Raw genomic sequence first — 21,393 nt, 5'->3', positions numbered from 1 at the left:
CTGCAGGAACCCTTGTCTTTGCCTATTTTTGCTACCCTTTTGGGAAGCAAGAAGACTTAAAAGAAGTGCGGACAAATGGGGATATATTCCCATTTAAACTCATTTAATAATAAAGCATCTGTTGCCCCTCCCCCCCTTTGAATTTTCATAGTGACGCTCATACAGATAGATTTTTCAATACTATATTCCTTGAAATAATACTTATTTTAAAGGTTAATCAGAGGTTACCATTATGTGGTCGGTTGTGATTATTATTTCAAGGATGAACTTTATTATCATTAATATATTATTTCGAAGCAGGCAACTATTATAAGATAGGGAATCATTAGATTTATGAACGAAACCTGCGAATTTTAATATTAATAGAAATAAAGTCATTCAATAGTTCAAATAATCACTGTCACGCTTATTGGTCGCATCTGAAATTGTCATACTTCTGAGGCAATAGCTAAGCCAGTTTGCAAACCAGTTCCCAAAAAGAGCATAGGGGAAGAGTGGTGAATTTAACCACAGTATGATCCTCTTGATCTACACTGCCCTGGTAATCCTCGCTTTGGGAACAGGTTAGTAAACGCGATGATAGTAGGGGCTTTATTATTACATTGATTAAAATGGGAATATTTCCCCCCTATTTTTTACACTTCTTTTTAGGTCTTCTTGCTTAGCCTTTCGGGGGCTCATAGGCCTCTAATACAGGGGGAATATGATGCAGTATTTGTCTTTTATTGTTTCAATTTAATTTTGAGTTAATTGTCGACTAAATCTAACTATATAACTATCCATTAAAAATCCAGGAATGGCTCTTATTTAATGAAAAACCGCAGTTAAACTTAAGGGGCGAAATCCCCCATAAATTCAATTTATTCTTTTTAAATTTCACTAAAAAAACGTCTAATTGAAATGTTAGATTCTCCCTAAAAAGTCATCCGGTGCGCTTTTAAATCTTGGCCGTGTATACTCATGTGTAAATTTAACAGAACTAGTAGGCCCTACCCCTCCCTAGCTACAAGAAAGATATACTAAAAAGATATACTAATCCCAAACGAATTTCAGAATTTCAATTATTTAAAAGCTTATTTCGTTATTTGAAGAAAAGAACATGTAAAATTGCAGAGTTGGTATAATGATTGTCATATTATAATATCCATGGGCACCCATAAGGGGGGCAGGCAGGGGGGGGGGTGTTGTTTGCTCCCCCCCCTGGCTGAATTATGTTGCCTTATTTTTATATTTTTGTTCTGAGATTTCTATTATTTAGCATTAAAATTGCCAATTAGACGTGGGTCCCCCCCCCTCCTGGAAGTTAGCTTATGGGCACCCATGATAATATCTTTTACATTTATTTTGCATATTACTTTCTTTCGGTTCAAAGATCAGAATCAGTATACTCGGGTTGGGCTAGATCTGTCAATTGGGATAGTAAAGATAGAATTTTGCTAATGTTTTTTTTTATTTAGTTAGCCCATTCAGGCAAAAAACTAGCCCGATGAAAAAAATATCGGTAATAGTAGCCCAAATTAGCTCAATTGAGTTACCAGAATTTATGATAGCATGACCAAGGAAACCTGGTAAACATGATTATAATGAGCTTTGAAACAGAGCTCTTTTCACATTACTACAGGGAACAATATGTAAAGCAAACTACTTCATCATTATTTTGATTTTTTTCTAAAACAGGCGTAACTTTTGTTTAAAGACAGATTCAAACATAAAATATTTTTTTTTAAAGTGCAATTAAACACCAACGGTAAAACAAAAAGCAAAGACAAATTACCCCAAAAACTCGTGGGAGCCAAGGGATTTTGCCTAAATGTAGAATTACGAAAAATGTGCAATTGAAACAAATTTCCCGAGAGGGAAAGCATTCAGTTAATGTACATGGAGAGGGAGGGGGAGGAGTCCACCCTCTAAGAGCAGATATGTGAATACATACACTAATGTACATACACTACACTTTTAGTTCTGCCTCTCCAAAAAAGCCTTTCTTAAAAAAATGAAATTATTTACTTTGTTGCAAAAATTTGTAGCCTTTTAGGATGGACGACTAAAAGGATTTTTTTAAGATAAGGACATGATGTCAAAAATAGTTGTATCCCCCTAAATCTTTTAAATTCCACCTAAAATGCCTTTAGGGGAGGCCTAGTAGAATAATTTCGACCCCCCCTCCCCTTGCCGTTTGTAGACATCGATACTTATAAAAATAACCGGAAAGTAAAGTACCAAATCCAAATTATTGCCAGTACATTGATTCTATCTTAAGTAAATAGCGACAAGAGCGCCACTGCGTTGCATCATGCTGCTCTGTACATATTACTTTTCAGTTCTTCTAAACTGATAGTAACCTCCAAATTTCGGGCTTAGGCCTCTTGTGGGCTAACATTATTGTTTGTCAGCAAAAAAAAAAAGCAACTGAATATGAATAGTAATTTGCCGTAGCGTGATCTCTTTCATTTCTAAAAAGGACGTTAGGACTAAAAGCTCCAGTTAAAATGAGCAATCCTTCAATTCCCTATCATCTTCCGTTACATCCGCTTGCCCCGGGGAAAAAAGCAAAACTAACAAATCGATGATCTTGAAAAAAAAAAAAATTGGTATCGCAATTCTTTGGTTAGAAGTATCAACACTTAATATTATAAAATATTCCACCTATATGTAGTTTCGGTCTTGCGTTGTGGCAGCTACCCCCCCCCTACCATCCTCTGTTCCCCTTGACAGGACGTAATTAAATGCATTTCTGCATTCATAAAAGTGGGTCCCTGTAAAGCTCAGAATTTAATTTAATTCAAAAAAAAATAAGAAGACAAAAAGTCAAAGAAATAATGAATAAAACGAATAAAAAAAAGAAAATAAACTCAAAAATTAAACTCATATTAACAGAGAAGAAAAAAACTCAGAACTCAAAGCCTTAGCTAATACCCTTGGGCCTACCGCCGTTAATAAATTGTCCTACATTGTAATAGTAGAGGATTTACAATTTCGATAAAAGAACCATTCAGAGAATATCAAATAGACTCTTCAACCCAACTATGTAGTTCTTTCCAACTGCCCAAAGCGTCTGAAGATAATCCAACAGATCAAATGGATAGGCCTGTTTCATCAAAATTATATCAGATACGAAGACTCACGCTTTTCCTTATGCCTAACAAACTATTAATGATCTAATATGAAATAAAACAATACCAAATATTTTTTCAATCTGCAAGTTAGAGTCCTAATGCAAACTACTAACATGTCATTGGTCTGTCGTCTCCTGGTAAAACTCGAAAAAAAAACTAGTTTTGAGATAATCAAGTTTGATGGCAAAACTTAAATATTGAAAGAAGAAGCAGGTGCTCTTTTTTTCTTTTTTTTTAGGGTGGTACTTATGGCATTGGCTAAAATCCGATAATATTTGATAAAATGTATCAGCATTCGATAATTTCTATGAAACTTCAGAGACCACACTGGCTCAGCATGACAAGATGAGAGAAAACGAGGATATTTACAGCCAGTGAAAATGAAAATACAATGCGAATATTTCGGCCGAGGCCTCTGCTCAGCCGTAGGCTACTCAGTTCCAAAATACCACCGTTACTTCTATTTAACATTGCACATAGAAATATTTACATCGCATTTTCATTTCTAATGGCTGTAAATATCCTCAGTTTTCTTCTTTACGAGTTAACTCATCTTGTTCAATAATTCCATATTCGATTATAGCGCTGATAATTCCTATTGAGATAAATAATTATATTTTCGGTACTTGTTAAATATCCCCAAAACACTCAAGAAATTTGATCTGTGTGATCTGAAAAAAAACCGGTTTGTCTTTCGCATTCGGTTATAATTAGGATAGTCTTAGTGAGAAAAACTACGAAGCAGGAATATTTTAATTAAATATTTAATATATAGAGGTGGTTAGGTATTTAAGATAATGCGTTCTGGGCGGCTTCCTTTCCATAATTCTCTTCTGTAGTTTCCATAAGATATATATAATTTAAGTTTTATTTTCATCATATTTTGGTATATTTCGTTATGATTAACCTAATTTCACTTCTTGAGTATTTTCGGGATAATTAACAAGTACCACAATTTGTATAATATAATTAACTAATTTCTAAGACCCCAGTGCCTTTCCATTTCAAAATAAAAGTAAATGAAAACAGAGAAAAAAGGGAATAAAATTTCAAATAAGTCAGTGAACAATAACAAAAAGTCTTTGTTGAATAACAAATAAGTCTGTTGTTGAATAACAATATTTGTTAGGATTAAAAGATTAAAAGGGCATAAAATTTTAAATAAGACAGTGAGCAATAACAAAAAAGACTTAAGGTTGCAATAACAGCAATAACAAAAAAGATTTAACATTGAAAGTTGCATGCCTCTGCTTCTATCCGTCATTTAGCTATCACTTCTGGAAAGCTATCCACAAAACCCCATTTTGTGACTTATTTCACTAATAGTAATAAAAGAGATCTGTAGTTAATTATAATTGTTTTAACCTAGGGCACACGTAATTTTTAAAAATAAATAGACTATTTCATTTTGCTAGATTTCAATATCAAATTAACAACAAACTATACCCCTGTTGTTGCTTTTTTACATTGTGATATATCACAGAAACAACCTAATCAGGGGCATAACACCATGATTTTTATTGGGGAGGGGGGCAGGGGCAAGAGGCATCCACATCCGGATAGTCAAGGGGCATGGGCTATATACTAATTTTTATTTAGATTATTGGAGGGTGTAACTGCCCCCCCCCTGCATGAGCTATTATCGTTTTCTTTTTTTTCTTGTCTTTATGCGTTGTATTTGATTTAGTTTGTTTTGATTAAGGCTTCCGTGCCTGAAACCGAAATATCAAAAATGGACTTTTATTATTATTAGTGAAAAAAAGGCCTTTTTAGTTAAAGGCTTCCGTGCCTGCAACCGAAATATGAAAAATGGACTTTTATCATTATTAGTGAAAAAAAGGCCTTTTTTGTTAAAGGCTTCCGTGCCTGAAACTGAAATATCAAAATGGACTTTTATTATTATTAATGAAAAAAAGGCCTTTTTGTCATTTTCCAGTGTTTTATTTGAAATATTATACCCGTTTTTCCAAATTTTCATTTCGTCTTACTCCTACTCTGGCTCGTGTCTTTTTCAGGAGTCATCAGTTCTATCTTATACATATTTATTGCCTAGATCAGTAATTCCTAATGTGTGTGTAACCACCCCCCTATTAGGCACTGGAGCAATTCAAGGGGTGATGATAGCCGCACGTGCATTATAATGATCTCACACAGTGCAGTAAATCCATTGCAGACAGTGATGTAGAGCTAACGAAAATAGAGCCAAAAATTTTTAATTTTATGCAATATACTTTCAATATTAGGGCTAATTCGTTTAGAACACCATATGTATCCAACCTTAAGAAACTATTCAAGGCATGTACGGGATATTCATCGATCTAATCCCTACCCCGATACACTCGATAGTGCTCGATACGTCGATTTATTCGTTATAGATAGGTACCGATGGGTCGGTATAGAAATAGTAGAAACAATTGTCTTCCTTCTCATTGGGGTTATTTCGAATGTTTGACCTTATCATTGTGGTACCTTTCCATTCACGAGTTCAAGAAAACGTTTCCGAGTTCAAGAAAATCATTCCGAACATCGACGTTTGTAATTTACACTTTTCTTTACAGTATTTTACGAAAAAGGTAGAAGCATTAATACTTATATCATTCTGTTAAATTTCTATTAAAAAAAAATTATCTCCAAGGACGGTGACTATTTTTTTTTTTTTTAAATATGAGGTTGTAGGCTAAACAAGTTTGTGAACCACACGCCTAGATGATATCTTCATTTATAGTAGAAACTATTATTATTGAACAGCTTTATTTATCAAGAATTGGACTTTTCATTGGGTTATCAGACTTTTAAGGTTTCTTCGTGAAAAAACCTAACAAACAACCTTACTCTCACAACTACTCTTAATTTTAATGTTTCAGCCAAAATATCAAATTGAATAAATATTAAAAGTACACATAAAAATGCAAATCTTAAAAACACCGCTTCCTTAGTAATTTGTCTTAAAGGTACGAAGGACAGTGAAAATTCAATCTGATTGCAATTTTTTCTGATTGCAATCTGATTGCAACCATATATATCTTTAAAAATTAGGAAAAATCGGGCATTAAATTTTTTAACCCAAAAATTTAAACACTTTTTGGTAGTGGCAGGTGCCAAATTAAAAGAAAAAAAAATGTAGGTGTAAAATCAACGAACAATAAGATAGAAAATGTCCCACCAAACAACGAGGGTTGCCACCCAGTAAGGAAAAAATCACTTGATTTCAGTGATGTTCTGGTTGATTTACTGATTTTCTTCAATAATTTAGTGATTTATGGGCTGATTATTTTTTTTATTATTTTTGCAGTATAAAAAATCACTAGAAATAGTGATAAATCAATAGGGGTGGCAACCCTGCAAACATAAGAACGCTTAGCTTTCCTTTGAAGGTTTAGTTATCTTTAGGAATCAACAATTTCTAATGTTTGATTTATTATAGATGAAAGGGGTTGTCAAATTTAACTAATTAGCACTGCTTATTTATTATTACTGCCAAAAATGGCAATACTAACGGAAAATGTGATATTGCCCTAATAACTTCATAATTTTGAAACAACTAAAGGAAAAATCTTAGAAAACCGCAGTTTTCAAGGATGAATTGATCTAAGATGGGTCCAAGGAGGCAAAATTTTTAATTTTAATGTCCTTGGTACTTGGAAATAACATAGCTGATATTTCATATAAATGAAAAGAATCAGTTGGTTATACGTAATAGAGAGAATAAAGAGATGAGTTTCTTCATTTTTGAAGCAGCAGAGTACATCACAAAGACTACCAATAACAAAACCGATTTGAAAATTGAAAAAATACAGTACATTCATCAATTGAAACTTGGAATCACAATATAATCAAATACTATCACTAAGGCATTGTCAAAAATAATGTATAAATAAAACATCACAAAATCTTAAGTTTTTTGATAAGAATAGGAAAAAAAGAAGATGTACAAAAACTGTTACTGGCACAATGCAAGTGTCTACCATACAGCAATGAAAGAAGAAGTCACAATTACTCAGTTTATCACTGGGACAATCTTCCAGAAATTATACAAGGGCGGGCTGAAACAGAAATTCGTTTAGTTGTGCGGAAGACACCCACGCGGTCAAGGCTTGTTTATTCTCTAATTTTATGATTGTCATTGCATAGATTTTTGAGCATTAGTTTTACATCCCAGGAGATAACATCTTAGAAAGCTCTTCGTCTTGTAGGCACCCTCGCAGAAACTCTTCTTCTGTTAACTGTCCATCACCGTTTTCGTCCATTCGGGCAAAGATACTCCGTGCCCGATCTTCTGAGGAGTCAGCAGGACGGCTTGCAGAGGCGTTGCCTAGCATATCGTATATCGCTTGAACGATCTTTGTCATTTCTTGAAGATCGATTACACCGTTTCCATCCACGTCATACATACGGAAAGCCCATTTTAATTTCTCCTCGGGAGTTCCTGCCGAAGTTACATCTATTGCCAATAAAAATTCCTAGAAAGAAAAAAGACTCAGGAATAATGAAACACATTCAAGAATAATGATAACGATTCAGGAATAATGACAGTGATTCAGGAATAATTATTCCGACTTTATTTACGAAGAAACAAAAGGTATTTTTCAAAATCTATGTGGGGGATATTTTTGTTTTCTTTGGATGTTTTTTTCAATGAAAAAATTCTAAAAGATTCAGAATCTAGGTGGCCATTACCCCTACCCCGAATCGCCACCCCCTAAAAACACAGTAGATACTAAAACAACTAGATATAATTTAGCACCATAAGTAGTGAGACATATATTTCGCCTGCTAAAAAGGCAAACCATCTGACTACCCTAAAATTGCCTGAATAAATTGCTGTTTCAGAAAAAGACTAAAAAATTCGGGTAAGTGTTCACATTTTACTGCATACTCGCCTAAACACTAAAGTCTCAAGTGAGAATAAGTTCCGGTAACCCAAAAAAGTTCCTACTTATATTTAATGATATTGGTGTTCGGCTATAAAAAAAAGTAAAAAAAACACACCTGGGGATTCACAAGCAATCAAGCACACAATAATTAACCCCTTCAGAGGATGCCGCGCCTCATACTAGACAGGAAAATATCTCAGAAAATGTAAAAATATTTACTGAGAGAATTCACGAGTGTCTTTTTATTTCTGAATATTCTGCAATTCCCTGAATAAATTGTTGTTCCTAAATGTCCATAAATTCACCCAACGAAAAAAACAACAAAGAGAAAAAACTCAGTGAAAAAAACAAACAAACAAACGAGACTGCGGCCAGTGGAGAGAAACTAAACGACAAATGTAAAACAACGCGAATATTTTACGTTTATCCAAAAAAGGTTTCTTCATCACTAAATAAACACAAGAGGAACAACATAAAAAAAAAAAACAAGCTAAAACTAAAAAACCAATAAAACCACCACCACAAAAAAAAAAATATACAATTGGCGCAAACTGATCCACGTAAGGAAAAGATGCTATAATAGAGTTACTTCAGTGAGAACACTAATTACTCTGGATACAGAGTAACTTGTTTGGATACAGGCGAAATATCCGCGTTGTTTTACATTTGTCGTTTCTTTTCTCTCCACTGGCCGCAGTCTCGTTTGTTGTTGGTTTTTTTTTTCATTGAGATTTTTCTCTTTGTTGTTTTTTTTTGTAATGTCTGGCAACTTAGGCTTAATATCTTTCATCCACCCAACGAAAGATCGGGATATTCACCCAGACATTTAACAACTTCAGCTACTATATAGGATGCACCACCTTAAAGAGGAAAAGAAAGACAGCGAGTAAACTGGTATATTTGCTGCAACAATTTGTGAATCGCTTTCCGTTTCTGAAAGTGATCAAAAGTAACTGAATAAACTAAAGTAAGTAAAAAGAAAAGCAAGCATGACGATACTAGACCCATAAGGTCCAAACCGGCGGTGCCGATCTTCGTTTCACGACCCTTCATCCAGGAAGTGCAATTGGGGGTTGAGGGCCAGCCATCCTGCGCTTTCGCACACCCTTCCTGCTTACCTTAGCCAGATTTCTCCAGGTACCCATTTAGAGCTGGATCGACTCTGGCTGAGCTTACAGAGTTACTCCACTGACCCCCGTTCCAAACCAAATAACCAGCCACGCCAGGAATCGAACCCGTACCCCTCGGAAAAAGGATTCCCAACCCAGTACACAAACCAGTTATTAAGGACGGAGAACTGAAAAAAATATTTAACAATGAATTAACCAATTAATTAATATTAATTAATTGACATTAATTAATAATTTAGTTAATTAATTAAGTTAATTAACAATAAACTAACCCTACCATTAACTGAATAAATTGCTATTCCTGAATATCCTTTTCCTGAAATATGCTAGTGCTGAATTCCGCAAACAAAAAAACTGAGCTATTTACTCATCTATATGTATACCCTTGACCTGAATAAACTCCTGTTTTGGGACGCCCATAAAATAAAACAAAGTTTCATGTTTTATTCCGCAGTTACTAATTGAAAACGTGGGAAGAGTAACAAGGAAGTGGCCAGATTTCTTTAAGTATAAGGTTAGAAAAGTAAAGCAAAGATTTATTTGCAAATCTTAGATAATTATACAACATTGGTGAAGAACCAAAGACATCAACATAAAATACAAAATCCCCTTGGGTGTATTTATACCTTATACTCAGAATTTCTTAAGGAGAATTTTAAAATTTTCCTTATGGCTGTTTCAAAATTAGGAAGTTTTGAGAGCGGCATAATATCTCGCCGGTGTTGCCAAGGTGAGCCGTGAATATAAATAAGCAAAATAACTAATTAAATTTTATATACTTAATACTTTTTTGTAAAATAAAACATTTAAAAATAAAATAATACTTTTCTGCCCGTAAAACTCAAACATTACAAACCAAATGATTCCCAAAGAGAGCTCCACCTTCAATGTAAAGGTAAAGTTTCTACAGCTGTTTGGTTGCAAATAATTCAGCTTACTTTTTTGGCTGATTCTTTTTTTCCGCGTTTCTTTTCTTTTTTTTTTAAGTTCGGTACCCGATATTTAAAAAAAAATGCATAGCTGCATATGTTGTTTTTTTTTCTATTAAAACTTGAATTCCCAATTTTTCTCATTTTTAAAGATATTTACGTAAGTCTCCATTTAACCCAATCAAACAATCAGATTTATTTTCATTGTCCTTGGTATATTAAGACCAGGATCCTTACACACGAAACCGCAAACCACAATAGTGTCGATGGACCATTTAAGAGGAGTCAATTACCAAGCTTTTTTTAATGCCAATCTCACACGGAGAACGAGGAAACAATCCCTGATTTGCACAGAGATTCTAGAAAACATCGATTTTTAGAGTATATAATTAGAGTGTTATCTCTCTCTGTCCCGTTTTCTTATTCCTTATCCCCTTTTCTCTTTTTCTCCATGTATTTGTAAACATTTTCAGTACATTTACAGCAACTCAAACTTGTGATAGGAATTGAAGGCGACCTTAAAAAAGAGACAAACATTGATAATATTAATTCAAATTTAAACTTAAGATTGAAAAAACAGTCTTGTAGAAGTATCGCCAAAAATATCAAAGAAAATACTTATATTTATTAGAGAAACTAAACTTATTCAATGAGCTTTATGAAAGCGAATAATGTGCATAGACTGTGTTAAATTTCATTGGAATATTTGATACTGCGCCAAAAACAATTGCTTTCTTCTGAGAAACAAAGCTAATACGAGAGATTGCAGAAAAGGGTAGTAGAAGAAAAACCTATCTCCAGGATTACCTACTATTCAGAGAAGTAAAGAAGGGTTCCTTTTGTACTAATTATTTGAAAAAAACTACATTTTCTAAAGATTTAAAGAGGCTGAGTTACAATGTCGAACATTACAAATTACATGGACTAAGAGGCACAGTTGGGGGGCGGGCCCCACCAAAACCCCCTGCTTTCGCAGCCTTTAAATAAAAAAAAAAGGTTTTTAAAACTGAAAGTAAGGAAAAAAACGAACAGAAATTATTCCGAATATGAAAGGGGCTGTGCCCTCCTCAACGCCTCGCTCTTTACGCTAAAGTTTGACTTTCCTCACAACTCTTTTTTTTAAACAATAAAAACTTTAGCGTAAAGAGCGAGGCGTTGAGGAGGGCACAGCCCCTTTCATATACGGAATAATTTCTGTTCGTCTTAAGATTTAATGTCGCTCCTTACTTTCAGTTTAAAAAAACTTTTTTGTTTATTTAAATGCTGCGAAAGCGGGGGTTTGGGGGCGGTAGCCCCCCAACTGTGCCTCCTAATCCCTGTACATTTTAAGGTTCGACCTTGTAACTCAGCCTCTTTAACTCTTTAGAAAACGTAGTTTTTTTCAAATAATTTTTGCACGTTTTTGTACAGTTTATAACTTGTGACTCAGCCTCTTTAACAGCCCCCCAACTGTGCCTCCTAATCCCTGTACGTTTTAAGGGTCGACCTTGTAACTCAGCCTCTTTAACTATTTAGAAAACGTAATTTTTTTCAAATAATTTAAAAAATAAACTGAGTTTCTTTTTTAAAGTTTAAATTCAGTATATAAAAAATTTCCTCTGACAGTGAATTGAACCCGGTTTTTCACTTGACAGTCAGAGGTCTCGACCGCTGGACTAAAGAGACACAATTGTAATTGTTTCTTAGTAAGGGGAATCTATTTTTGAGGCAAGCAATTCCCCACAAAACTTGAGATTTGGTTTTTGGAAAACAGAGAAGGAGTGATCAGATTGAGCTGAAATTTCGAGGATAAGCTCCCAGGCCCCAGGAAAGATTATTCCCTAAATTTCAGCCCGATCAGAAAACGTAAAAGGGGGTCTGTGGTGGGAAAATTCACATGGGCTATTATATGAAAACGAGGTTTTCCGTAAATGTAAATTCGGGGTATAATTTTTTTGGTCTAAAAATATCAAAAGGCACTAACAGGTCAAATTCTGCTTCGAATGAGTCCTCATTCACCTGGATCAGTTGCCAACTGTGACCTGTAGGCGTGGAAAAAAAGAAGAAAGAGAACTGAAGTTTAAGTGCCTGTATGTGGTTTTTTGAAAACAGCGAAGAAGTGATCGGATTGAGTTGAAATTTCGAGGATGAACTCTTGGGCTCCAGAAAAGCTCAACCTCTAAATTTCAGCCCAATCGGACAACGTTAAAGGGCGGCTGTGGTTGGAGGGTCGAAACTTCCGGCCCAGTTTACCCCATGAAGATAAAGTCGGAGGAGAATGAAATTTTGCGAGTTTCTTAGTTTGAGTTTGGGCTACAAAATGCGATCACCACCGTCTCTCTGCGACCTCTAGGACCTAAAATCGCTTAACATTGTGGTGGGTCGCCTCTTTATAGAGGCACAAGTGTGCCTCCTTGATTACACAAACATCATTACTTTGAGGTGGATGTGATATATTGAGGCAACAGAGAATAAAGGCTGTTGATCAAACAGTTCGTGGTAACGAACTGTAAGTAAGGAGCGACTCGGCTTTAGTAACCGAAACTCTAAAAAACGTTATTTTAATACCAATAGATATATCACAAGAATTAGCTTTTTGTGCTGATTCCAAATATATAAGATTCATTCAGTTTGCTGTTTGCCATCGAAAGCTAAGAGCCTGATCAAAATTGCCCGATTTTCGAAAAGGGGGGAATCACTCCCAAAAAGTCAAGTTATCTTAATGAAAATCGCACCTCAGATTCAGCAAATTAGAGTTTCAAGCTCGTTTCAAGCTCCCATATGTAAAAATGTATTTTTTTTTTACCAGAACAAAGACCACGGATGCGTATTTATTTAGTTTTTTTTCAGGGGCGGTCGCATCGAACCAGTGGTCCTAGAATATCGGCAGAGGGCTTATTCTAATCAAAATTAAAAGTTTTAGTGCCCTTTCTTAGTGAAAAAAAAAGATTGGATAGATAGTTTAGGTACTCGTTTTACTGACCGTACATCGAACGATAAGCGGTACGATAAATGGGGTTCGATCCCACTTACTTGGGCTATAGCGGAAGAAAAATAAGAAAAACAGATATATTTTTCTTAGCTAGGTATTCTTCTATATATTTTTTTTTTATCTAGACCACGTTTCACGGATTAAGGATAACTAATTGTTAAATATTATCGATTTTGGCCGTCCATCCAGGGCCGTCACTGAATGGGAAAGAGGTCATAAGAAATTGTAATAAGAGGTAAAGGAAATTCAAACTTCAGGGTAGGGAGTAAAGAGTGAAATTTTGAATATATAGGGGCTAAGGAGGAGCATGTGAAACTGTGTTGGCCTTAGGCTGCAGTGAGATGTTGGCAGCAGTATATTTTCCTATTTCGACCCTACCCCCACGGGAAGGATCAGAATTTTATGCAACTCTGACACAGATTAATGATGAAGCATGAAAAGAGGCCCAGCTAGAATCAGACAAAGACAACTACATCTAACCTGAAGGAGAGAATTTGAACTTCAGTGACAACAAAGAAAATATAACATAAAGACTAAAAGGTCAAAAGACCAATAACGGTGTCGAACGGATGAATAGGATGAAGTGTGACCAAATCAAGTTGGCAATCTTTCACTACAGCTTCGGCAAAAAACAACTACGAAGATGATTCGAGCTTGCTGGCAATTCACTTTGGAAGTGAATTCAAGTGGGTTTTCCCCGAAGTAGACATTAAAACAACGGAAAGAGGAGACAGAGAATGGTCAAAAGCTTCAATACAATTGCATTATACTCTGACAGTTGGCACTAGTCCTCGATGTTAATTCTAAATGATTCTGATGAATCGAGTCTTCTAGGTGGTTTAAAGGTACCGGGGGAGAGGGTTGGTTGCATTTATGTGAGCAGAGGGTGAGTAAGTTCCTTATTTATTATTTTAATGAATAGTTATTTATGAAATGCATTACTAAACTTATATATTTCTCTATGTCCCCAGTTTATGGGCCAATGAGCCCTCTAGTATTTTTTTTTAATTTAGTTTTGGATTTTTTTAAAATATTGAACGAACTTAAATATTCAGAATTCAAACATTTAGATGCAAACTCACAAACCAAACGAAGAAAGAAAAAAAACTGATAGGCTAGATTTATGACCGAGCTTTCGACATATTCTGTATTTTGTTTTTTCTAACCGTTTTCATCTTAGATTTGTTTTTCAAACTCTTTCTATATGGTTTGGGCTTGATTCTATACGGTACGCACGTACTACCGTGATCTCCGGCGTGCACACACATCAATCAAATCCTAGTGGGAAAATCTTCCCGCGGTAGCAACCCTGAAAGATTTAGAGACTTCATCGGTGTTCTACGCACCATAGATGGCCCAGGAAGAATCCAGTTCTAAGTTCTAAGTAATGCCTATAAGATTCTGGGATTAATATTACATATGATTAAGCGTGAGTTGGCTTTTTAGAACAAGCCTTACTACAGCTTAGTCCATCAATATGCGCTTATATCTGAACGTCAGCTCTCCTCACAGATGTTCTGAGCCCAAGCCTTGCAACAACAAAACACAGCAGAAAACCTTTTTGGGCTTCCAAGGGCTACCGAAGAATAATGTAACCCCCTTCAACGATGAATTTACCCAATATGTTTTGTTTACTTTAAAATACGAATCAATTTACATACTTGATAATATAGCAGGGAATGTTCAGTTTTAGAAAGCCCAATGGAGAATGGTATCCGGAATATTATACGATGGAGTTTTTATCATCAAAGCAATAAACCAACTTCAATGCCAAGATTTTATTCAGTTGAAAACAATGCCACTGAAATCGGACGTCCCAGTAACAGATCATATAGTGAACAGAGATAGCTGATTCACAGGATTCTACTCCAGGGGCCAGGGACGTGCGTAAAGGAGTCCTTGGGGACCAGACCCCACGAAATCCTAATTTTTCCCGAGTTTTCAAGAAAAAATCCCGAATTTTTTCCAAAACGTAAATTTTGGTTCAATAATTTATTTAGCCTTCACCAACTCGAATACTAAAGCATCTTGAGGTAGGGGGGGGGTCAAAAGGGGGGAAACAACAGTTATTAATAGTAATTTCTAATTATTTTAATTTATGATTCCTTATTACTTTGTTATTTTAGGTTTCGTTTTTTCAATTATAGCAATTTCAGCTTCTTTTTTTTTGCAACAGGGATAGCTAATTCATGGGATTTTAATCCAGGGTTCAAGGACTTGCGTGAAGAGGTCCTTTTATTAAAATTTTATTTTAAATTATAAAATAAAATTTTGTTGTTGTCCCCCCTTCCACACCCAAAAAAAAAAAAAAAAATCTGGCATGCGGAAGTTTTCGAAGTGTACCCATGAGCAACATTCCAGAAACAATGTTTAGTAACCATTCTTTGGTAAATTACAATCTGATATACCATCAGGTGACGTGTGACAGATGCATAGTCATTTACTTGGATACTGCTTGTCTTTTGTCCATTTTAATCACTGCGTACGTATGCATCTGTTGCACCTTGACTTGAAGGATTCAACAGATAATTTTGAAAGAAAGGCCTCCAAAAGGAGATAGTTCCAGATGATGCACATACCCGAACATAGCAGCTTTTCAAGTGCTTTTCCCTAGGCTTTCCTTCTTGTTGTAACCAGAGGGACAGATGTGCCTATAGGTGGTGTCTTATCATGCCACCTTGGCAAACGGTGGGATATGGAACGACAGTTTCTCAAAAGGGCGTAGACGGATATACAGGTAGAAGAGAGTTTCCGACGACCCAACAATCCTTGCCTTTAATGGTAGCACTTTGTCCTCAACGGTACCAAAGCCTATTTTATCAGCGCTGTTCCAGATCCCCTGGGGTAATGTCGAGCGTGTTTCAGGAGCCCCAGGATAAAATGGACGGCCAAGTTCATCAATAGGACTTACACAAGACTTATTTGAAGGAATCATAGTCGAAAGGCTTGATTGAAATCTAATATTTTCCTGAATATTGTGCCTGAATATTGGAAAAAAAATTCGACCATAACATAGCAAATAATTTTATTGGAATTAACTCCAATAACAACGCACCTAAGCTTAACCACATTCTTCCCGGTCGCACACACATGCCAACACAACATACGGGAGTAAAAATCCCCCAGACAACGCGTATTAGTACAGTACATTAAAGACAGAAGCGCATCCAGGATTTTTGTGGGGGGGGGGGGGGTTACTATTTTTTTAGGGGAGGGGGGGGGTACACAATAACCTCAAAAAACACATACAAAATTTTTTTTATGTCCATTTTTGTTACGTTTTACGAGTCACACACATTTTTTTTGGGGGGGGGGGGTCAAACCGGGGAACCCCCCCCCCCCTGGATACGGCCTTGATTAAAGACTATTGACAGATCTGATTTTCAAGTTTTTTCCTTAAAGAATGAACAGTCTTTCCCTAGAAACTAGACTTAGAGAACCAGTTACTTTGGTTTCTGAAAAGGCCAACTTTTAAATACGTACATTGTACATAACTTCAGATATGTAGGGGGGTTTTGGTATGTCAACAAATTGGAAAATCTGTGAATTTTGGGTTTCAAGGGATACACTCCCTCCCAGCGTCGATGTATGCTCTTACGTTGCACCGGAAAGTGCATTAAATTAGTTAGAATACCCTATTTGAACCATCTTAGGGTAGCGTAATTAGACATAGGTCCAAACCACGAATGAAGAATGAGAGCTTATGCTCTCAACAAAATATCTTCAGGTTAAAGTCACTGAAGAAAAGAAATCGCTAGCCATTTATTAAAAAACAAAATAAAGTAAGAAAGCACCATTTTCCCGATTCAGTAGTTATGAAGACATTTCAGCACATTAAAGGAGATAACTATTGAAAAGAGAAGTTTCTCTCAAGGAATTCCTAAAGGGGTCACTAGTCTTTCCATGACTTATCGTCATGGAAACTATGAAAATCATTATTTGATTCCTTGCAAATTAGCGAGAGAGAAAAAAACTGATGTAAGAGCTATATCTAAATAGAAAAGTCAGAATTTCTACCGCTTTTTATGGATGATATTCATGGTAAACGTGCAGGACTGTCAATATTCAGATCTGAGTCTTTTTTTATGCTACAGTCACCACCACTTCCACAAGTTTGTTTTAGCATTTTTCCTTTTGAATTTTATATTTTACTTTTATTGCTTTATTCATTAAGCGGAATTTAATCTTACTATTTGACTCTTTTCTTTTCGTTCGTTTTTATTTACACTTTTACATTTTTTTATTCTTATATTTACACTTGCTTTTTTAATACCACCATTTTGGCAAGTTTTTGAGCCTTCCAAAAACAAAACTTCAAGTTATTTTCCTAAGGATTTTTTTTTCGGTGATTTCAAACAAAAAAATTGTTGGCAAAAATGTAAAATTAAGTTGATATTTGCAATTACTTAAGCTGTCAAGATTTTCCCAGGCTAGCACAAGTCTACTTAGTGCAGACTTGTGCAATTCTATTGCACTCTAGGTTAATTCTGCCAATTATACGATTTTTATCCCAAACTTTCCGCTTTTTGACGAAGTCGACAGATGTTACACTTTAAGTAGTGCTATTAGTTTCTAATCCCTATCCTCCCATATTCCAAATCACGCAAGATCCAACTTGTATAGGTTTTCCTTTCTCGTTGGGTTCGGCTACAATAACGACGACCTCAAGACGTCCAACAAAATCTTTCCTTGGAGAAAACATCAGCTTGTGTTACTGTATAGATCTACATTGTGCAAGTTAGGCGAACGAACAACGCAACTACTTTCAAGTTTTCCTCACCAAAAAACGGACAATTTTCTTCCCAGAATATGATAGGAAAAACCGTACTACAAGCAAATTCATTGCCTCTTTACTTGGATGTTTTGTTTCCGGCAAATTATACACTTAGTAACACTCAAAGGCATATCCAACAACACTTCCATGCCTAAAAACGAATGTCCGATTACGCATTTACTTAGACAGGGACGCCGAGCTACGTATACATGTAAACGCAGGTCTCAATCCCAAGTGATAAATACTGTGATAAAAGAAGCTTTCTAATTGGTAAAATTTGTTGTTCAACATGTGGGTTCTAAGATCTAAATCTGGATTCTTAGCTCCAACTTCTTGTAGCCAAGAACCAAATTTCACATGTGAACGAGAACCGCAAGAATACTGAGGTCTGGAAAGACACGTGTAAGGACATGTGCGTCCAACTAGACATGCATGTGAACATCGCTTTGAGGACTTCAGTTTAAAAACTATTATAACCGGGAAACGACAAATTCCGAAAGGCTGGAGCAGCCAAGGCTTCTAAACCTGGTTAGAACTTAAGTGAAACTCAAGGTCAATTGAGACATCAATAATTATTTAGCATCCCAACTAATGCATCTGCAGGGCTGTAAGTCTTTCTCAAAAGAAATTGTTCAGAAATTATGGATACTACAAACGCAAGCCCCCTGGCATCTAATACGTCACAGCATATACCAATTAATCACTAAATTTTTGATGAAGTTTTGAATCATCCGAACCTTCAAATAGGTAAATTTTATCTCCTCAATTCCACGGTATACATAACCACATAGCATCCAACAAGTCTTAATACACCCCCCCCCCCCAAATGATTCTTAAAAATTAAATTAATTAGCAAACACAAACGCAAAATCCGCATGGATTTTGCGGAATTTGCGCAAAATCCGCATGGTAGTATTGTACCCTAAATTTGATTACTTCAACTTATTTAAGAAGCATTGCCCTTCCTGCTACGATACAAATTGGATATTATAGTTTTTTTTAAATCATTCTAATCATTTGAGGGTTAAATCGGTCTATAATTTAGTAAAATCAAGGTTAGATATAGAACATTGAAACAAGAAATTTGTCTTCATCATAATAATAGGACAATGACACAGATAAGTATATAAACAAACAAAACAAAGATAGGTAAGTTTACACGAGTTTCCCCCTTCTAAACTAGCTGCAATAACATCAAAATTGTTAGTTCATTCCAATTAGTATAACTTTTCTTCTATGGACTCCTTTCATTTAATCTAGGTTTCATTAATTATTGGCAAAATGACAAAGTCGGATTACAAATCATCTTCATAGCAGCATTAAGGAGAAATTTTGTTGTTATTGTAGTTGGTTTAGGAGATATCTTTTGTGAAATAACCCAAATATAGTAGCTTACCTTAAAATCTATAAATCCATTTTTATCCATATCAAAAGTCCTAAATACATGATCACAGAACTCTTCGGCATTTCCAGACGGGAAGAACATTTTATACATGTCAACAAATTTAGCCGGCGTCAAGCGGCCATTAGGGCAATCTTGCTGAAAAGAATAATAGACCATAAAAAATCAAGTGTCAACTAAAGTCTAATAAAATTCCAATAGTGATAGCCTACCGAAGAACTCCTACGTAACATGTAAATATTGCATTCAATAGCCTACTCTTTAACAGTGCTTCCCGGCTTTTTTACCTTTGCAGAACCCTTAAAATAAGTTACATGTCTCAACATGTCCCTGAAAATGTATGCCAATCAGCCTAAGCCCCACGGCTCTACATATGATGGTAAAAGCAAACAAAATCATGAACGTTATAACATTAAAATAAGGAAACTGAGATAATGTGATCCTTATTAAGAACATTAATAGCAGCAGGAGTACAAATAGTAGTTATTGCAACTGTGGACATAGTATGACAAATCAAAGAGAGTTTTGCTGGATTTTGGCCATTGAATTTGTTCAACAATGGAAAATAGAGGAGGGGGTGGAGGGAACTGGAGGACACGACCCCAAAACCAAATCGGAAGATGTACAAGTGACTCATTCTTGATGTCTCCAGAGGCACAAGCGGAACCAAGGTCCAAGACAAGATAAATTATTTCGAGGACGACAGGGTATTAAGACCTGAGCTGACGAGCACCTAGTAAAGTACAAGGCAAAAATAAAGTAAAGAACTGCTATTAATAAAAAAGATTACCCATCTTCTCCAATTATATTTGATTTAAAAAATTTAAAATCCTGTTGGGATTTAGTTGTGACGCCTTTTAGGGCTGAATATCTTTTCAGATCTCAGTTGCAGTCATAAATGAAGAACAGTGGAAATATCTTTTACAAAAAATTGGGAGATATTATGACTTGTGAAAGCCTTCTACCAGATATCTCTATTATAGCAACAGGATATTTCCTGGATCAAATCTACGATTAAATGCACTTGTTCTCTTATCGCTGGGATGTCAGAAACCCGTGGAATCCCATTCTTTAGTTTGTAAAACTCAAGCTGCAAGGGCGCCAATGCCTTACGACAGTCCTAAGAAACATCGCCAGTCGCTTCAGAAGCGACATATGCTTTAAGCTGTCATTCTGCTAGGATAAGTTTAAGTGACACACGCCAGAGTTGAAGTGCCGAAATCATCTGGTTGTACTGATTGCCTTCCTCGGGAAACATGTTGGCTGGAAAGTCTGTTGCCTTCATCCAGCAATCACTTGCTACGTTATGCAAACATGCATTCTCCTGGACTGTGTCTTGAAACTTCTTTAAGAAAGCATTTCACACGTTTTATCGGTCAAAAAGAAACTGCCAAGGCTAGAGAAATATCTTTTTGTATCGAAAATGAAGATATATAAGCGGAGTGTCTCCCTCTAATTGATTCAAAGAACCACGTTGGGAAATGATTCATTAAAATTCATGAATATCCAGATTTGGCGAGAAAATGTCCTATTCTTTTTTACACACAAGTTTTTATCATTTTATTTTCCAAAAATCCACCTTGTTTTCCTAAATATATAGACTGAGTGTATCTCTGTACTTGCTAAACTTATAAAATAGAGTTCGTGCACATTTCCATTAGCTTGCAGTAGATTTAAAAAAAGATCCTTTCACAGGAAATTAAATTGAATTAAAAAGGAAATATTCAACAGACAATCCCATGAGGACTTTTATGTTTATTGTGGTGACTGTTTTAAAGCAATACTGCTGCTGCAGTTACGACAGTAACAACCAGGACAAATATCCTTTGCGACTACACCCTAATCAAAATGCTATAAAAGCACTAACAAGAGGCAAAACTACAAGCCTATCTATAAAACAAAACATTTGGGAATTTTTGGTTAAGTATGTCCATGAAACATGGGAAGAATGCAAGTATATAATGTTAAAGCGCTCCATGTGGTAATTCTAGTTCGAAACTGCCTCTAAAATAAGGCTTTATAACTTTTGTCAATTTTACTCATACGAGGTTCGTTATTAAACGAACAAAATGACGCAAGGAGAATATATGATGAAAAGAGAACAAATAATAGTATTTGCGTGCTTTTGATCTTGACATAGCGATAACGAGGGTGTTTCGCGGCTTGAACCTTCCCCCCCCCCAAAAAAAATATTATA

At 35.5% G+C, this 21,393-nt stretch overlaps 1 protein-coding gene and 1 long non-coding RNA gene across 3 annotated transcripts in view; both read right to left on the bottom strand.

The window, feature by feature from the left end:
* LOC148946440 (uncharacterized) overlaps positions 1–21,393 on the bottom strand; it is a 260,044-nt gene that overhangs the window by 54,146 nt on the left and 184,505 nt on the right. The window lies entirely within an intron of this gene.
* LOC148946442 (neuronal calcium sensor 2) overlaps positions 6,119–21,393 on the bottom strand; it is a 32,370-nt gene continuing 17,095 nt past the window's right edge. The window contains exons 3-4 of the mRNA XM_089098468.1: positions 19,191–19,334; positions 6,119–7,576 (exon numbers count right to left, since the gene is read on the bottom strand). Of these exons, the coding sequence (XP_088954594.1) occupies positions 7,265–7,576; positions 19,191–19,334 (456 nt within the window). The 3' untranslated portion in view covers positions 6,119–7,264. The remainder of the gene's footprint in view (positions 7,577–19,190; positions 19,335–21,393) is intronic.

The sequence above is a fragment of the Artemia sp. Qi Xiang Cuo genome, chromosome 12 (assembly GCF_049724085.1).
Source record: "Artemia sp. Qi Xiang Cuo chromosome 12, ASM4972408v1, whole genome shotgun sequence".
NCBI classification, from domain to species: Eukaryota; Metazoa; Arthropoda; class Branchiopoda; order Anostraca; family Artemiidae; genus Artemia; species Artemia sp. Qi Xiang Cuo.
This window is presented reverse-complemented; position numbering and strand designations above follow the sequence as displayed.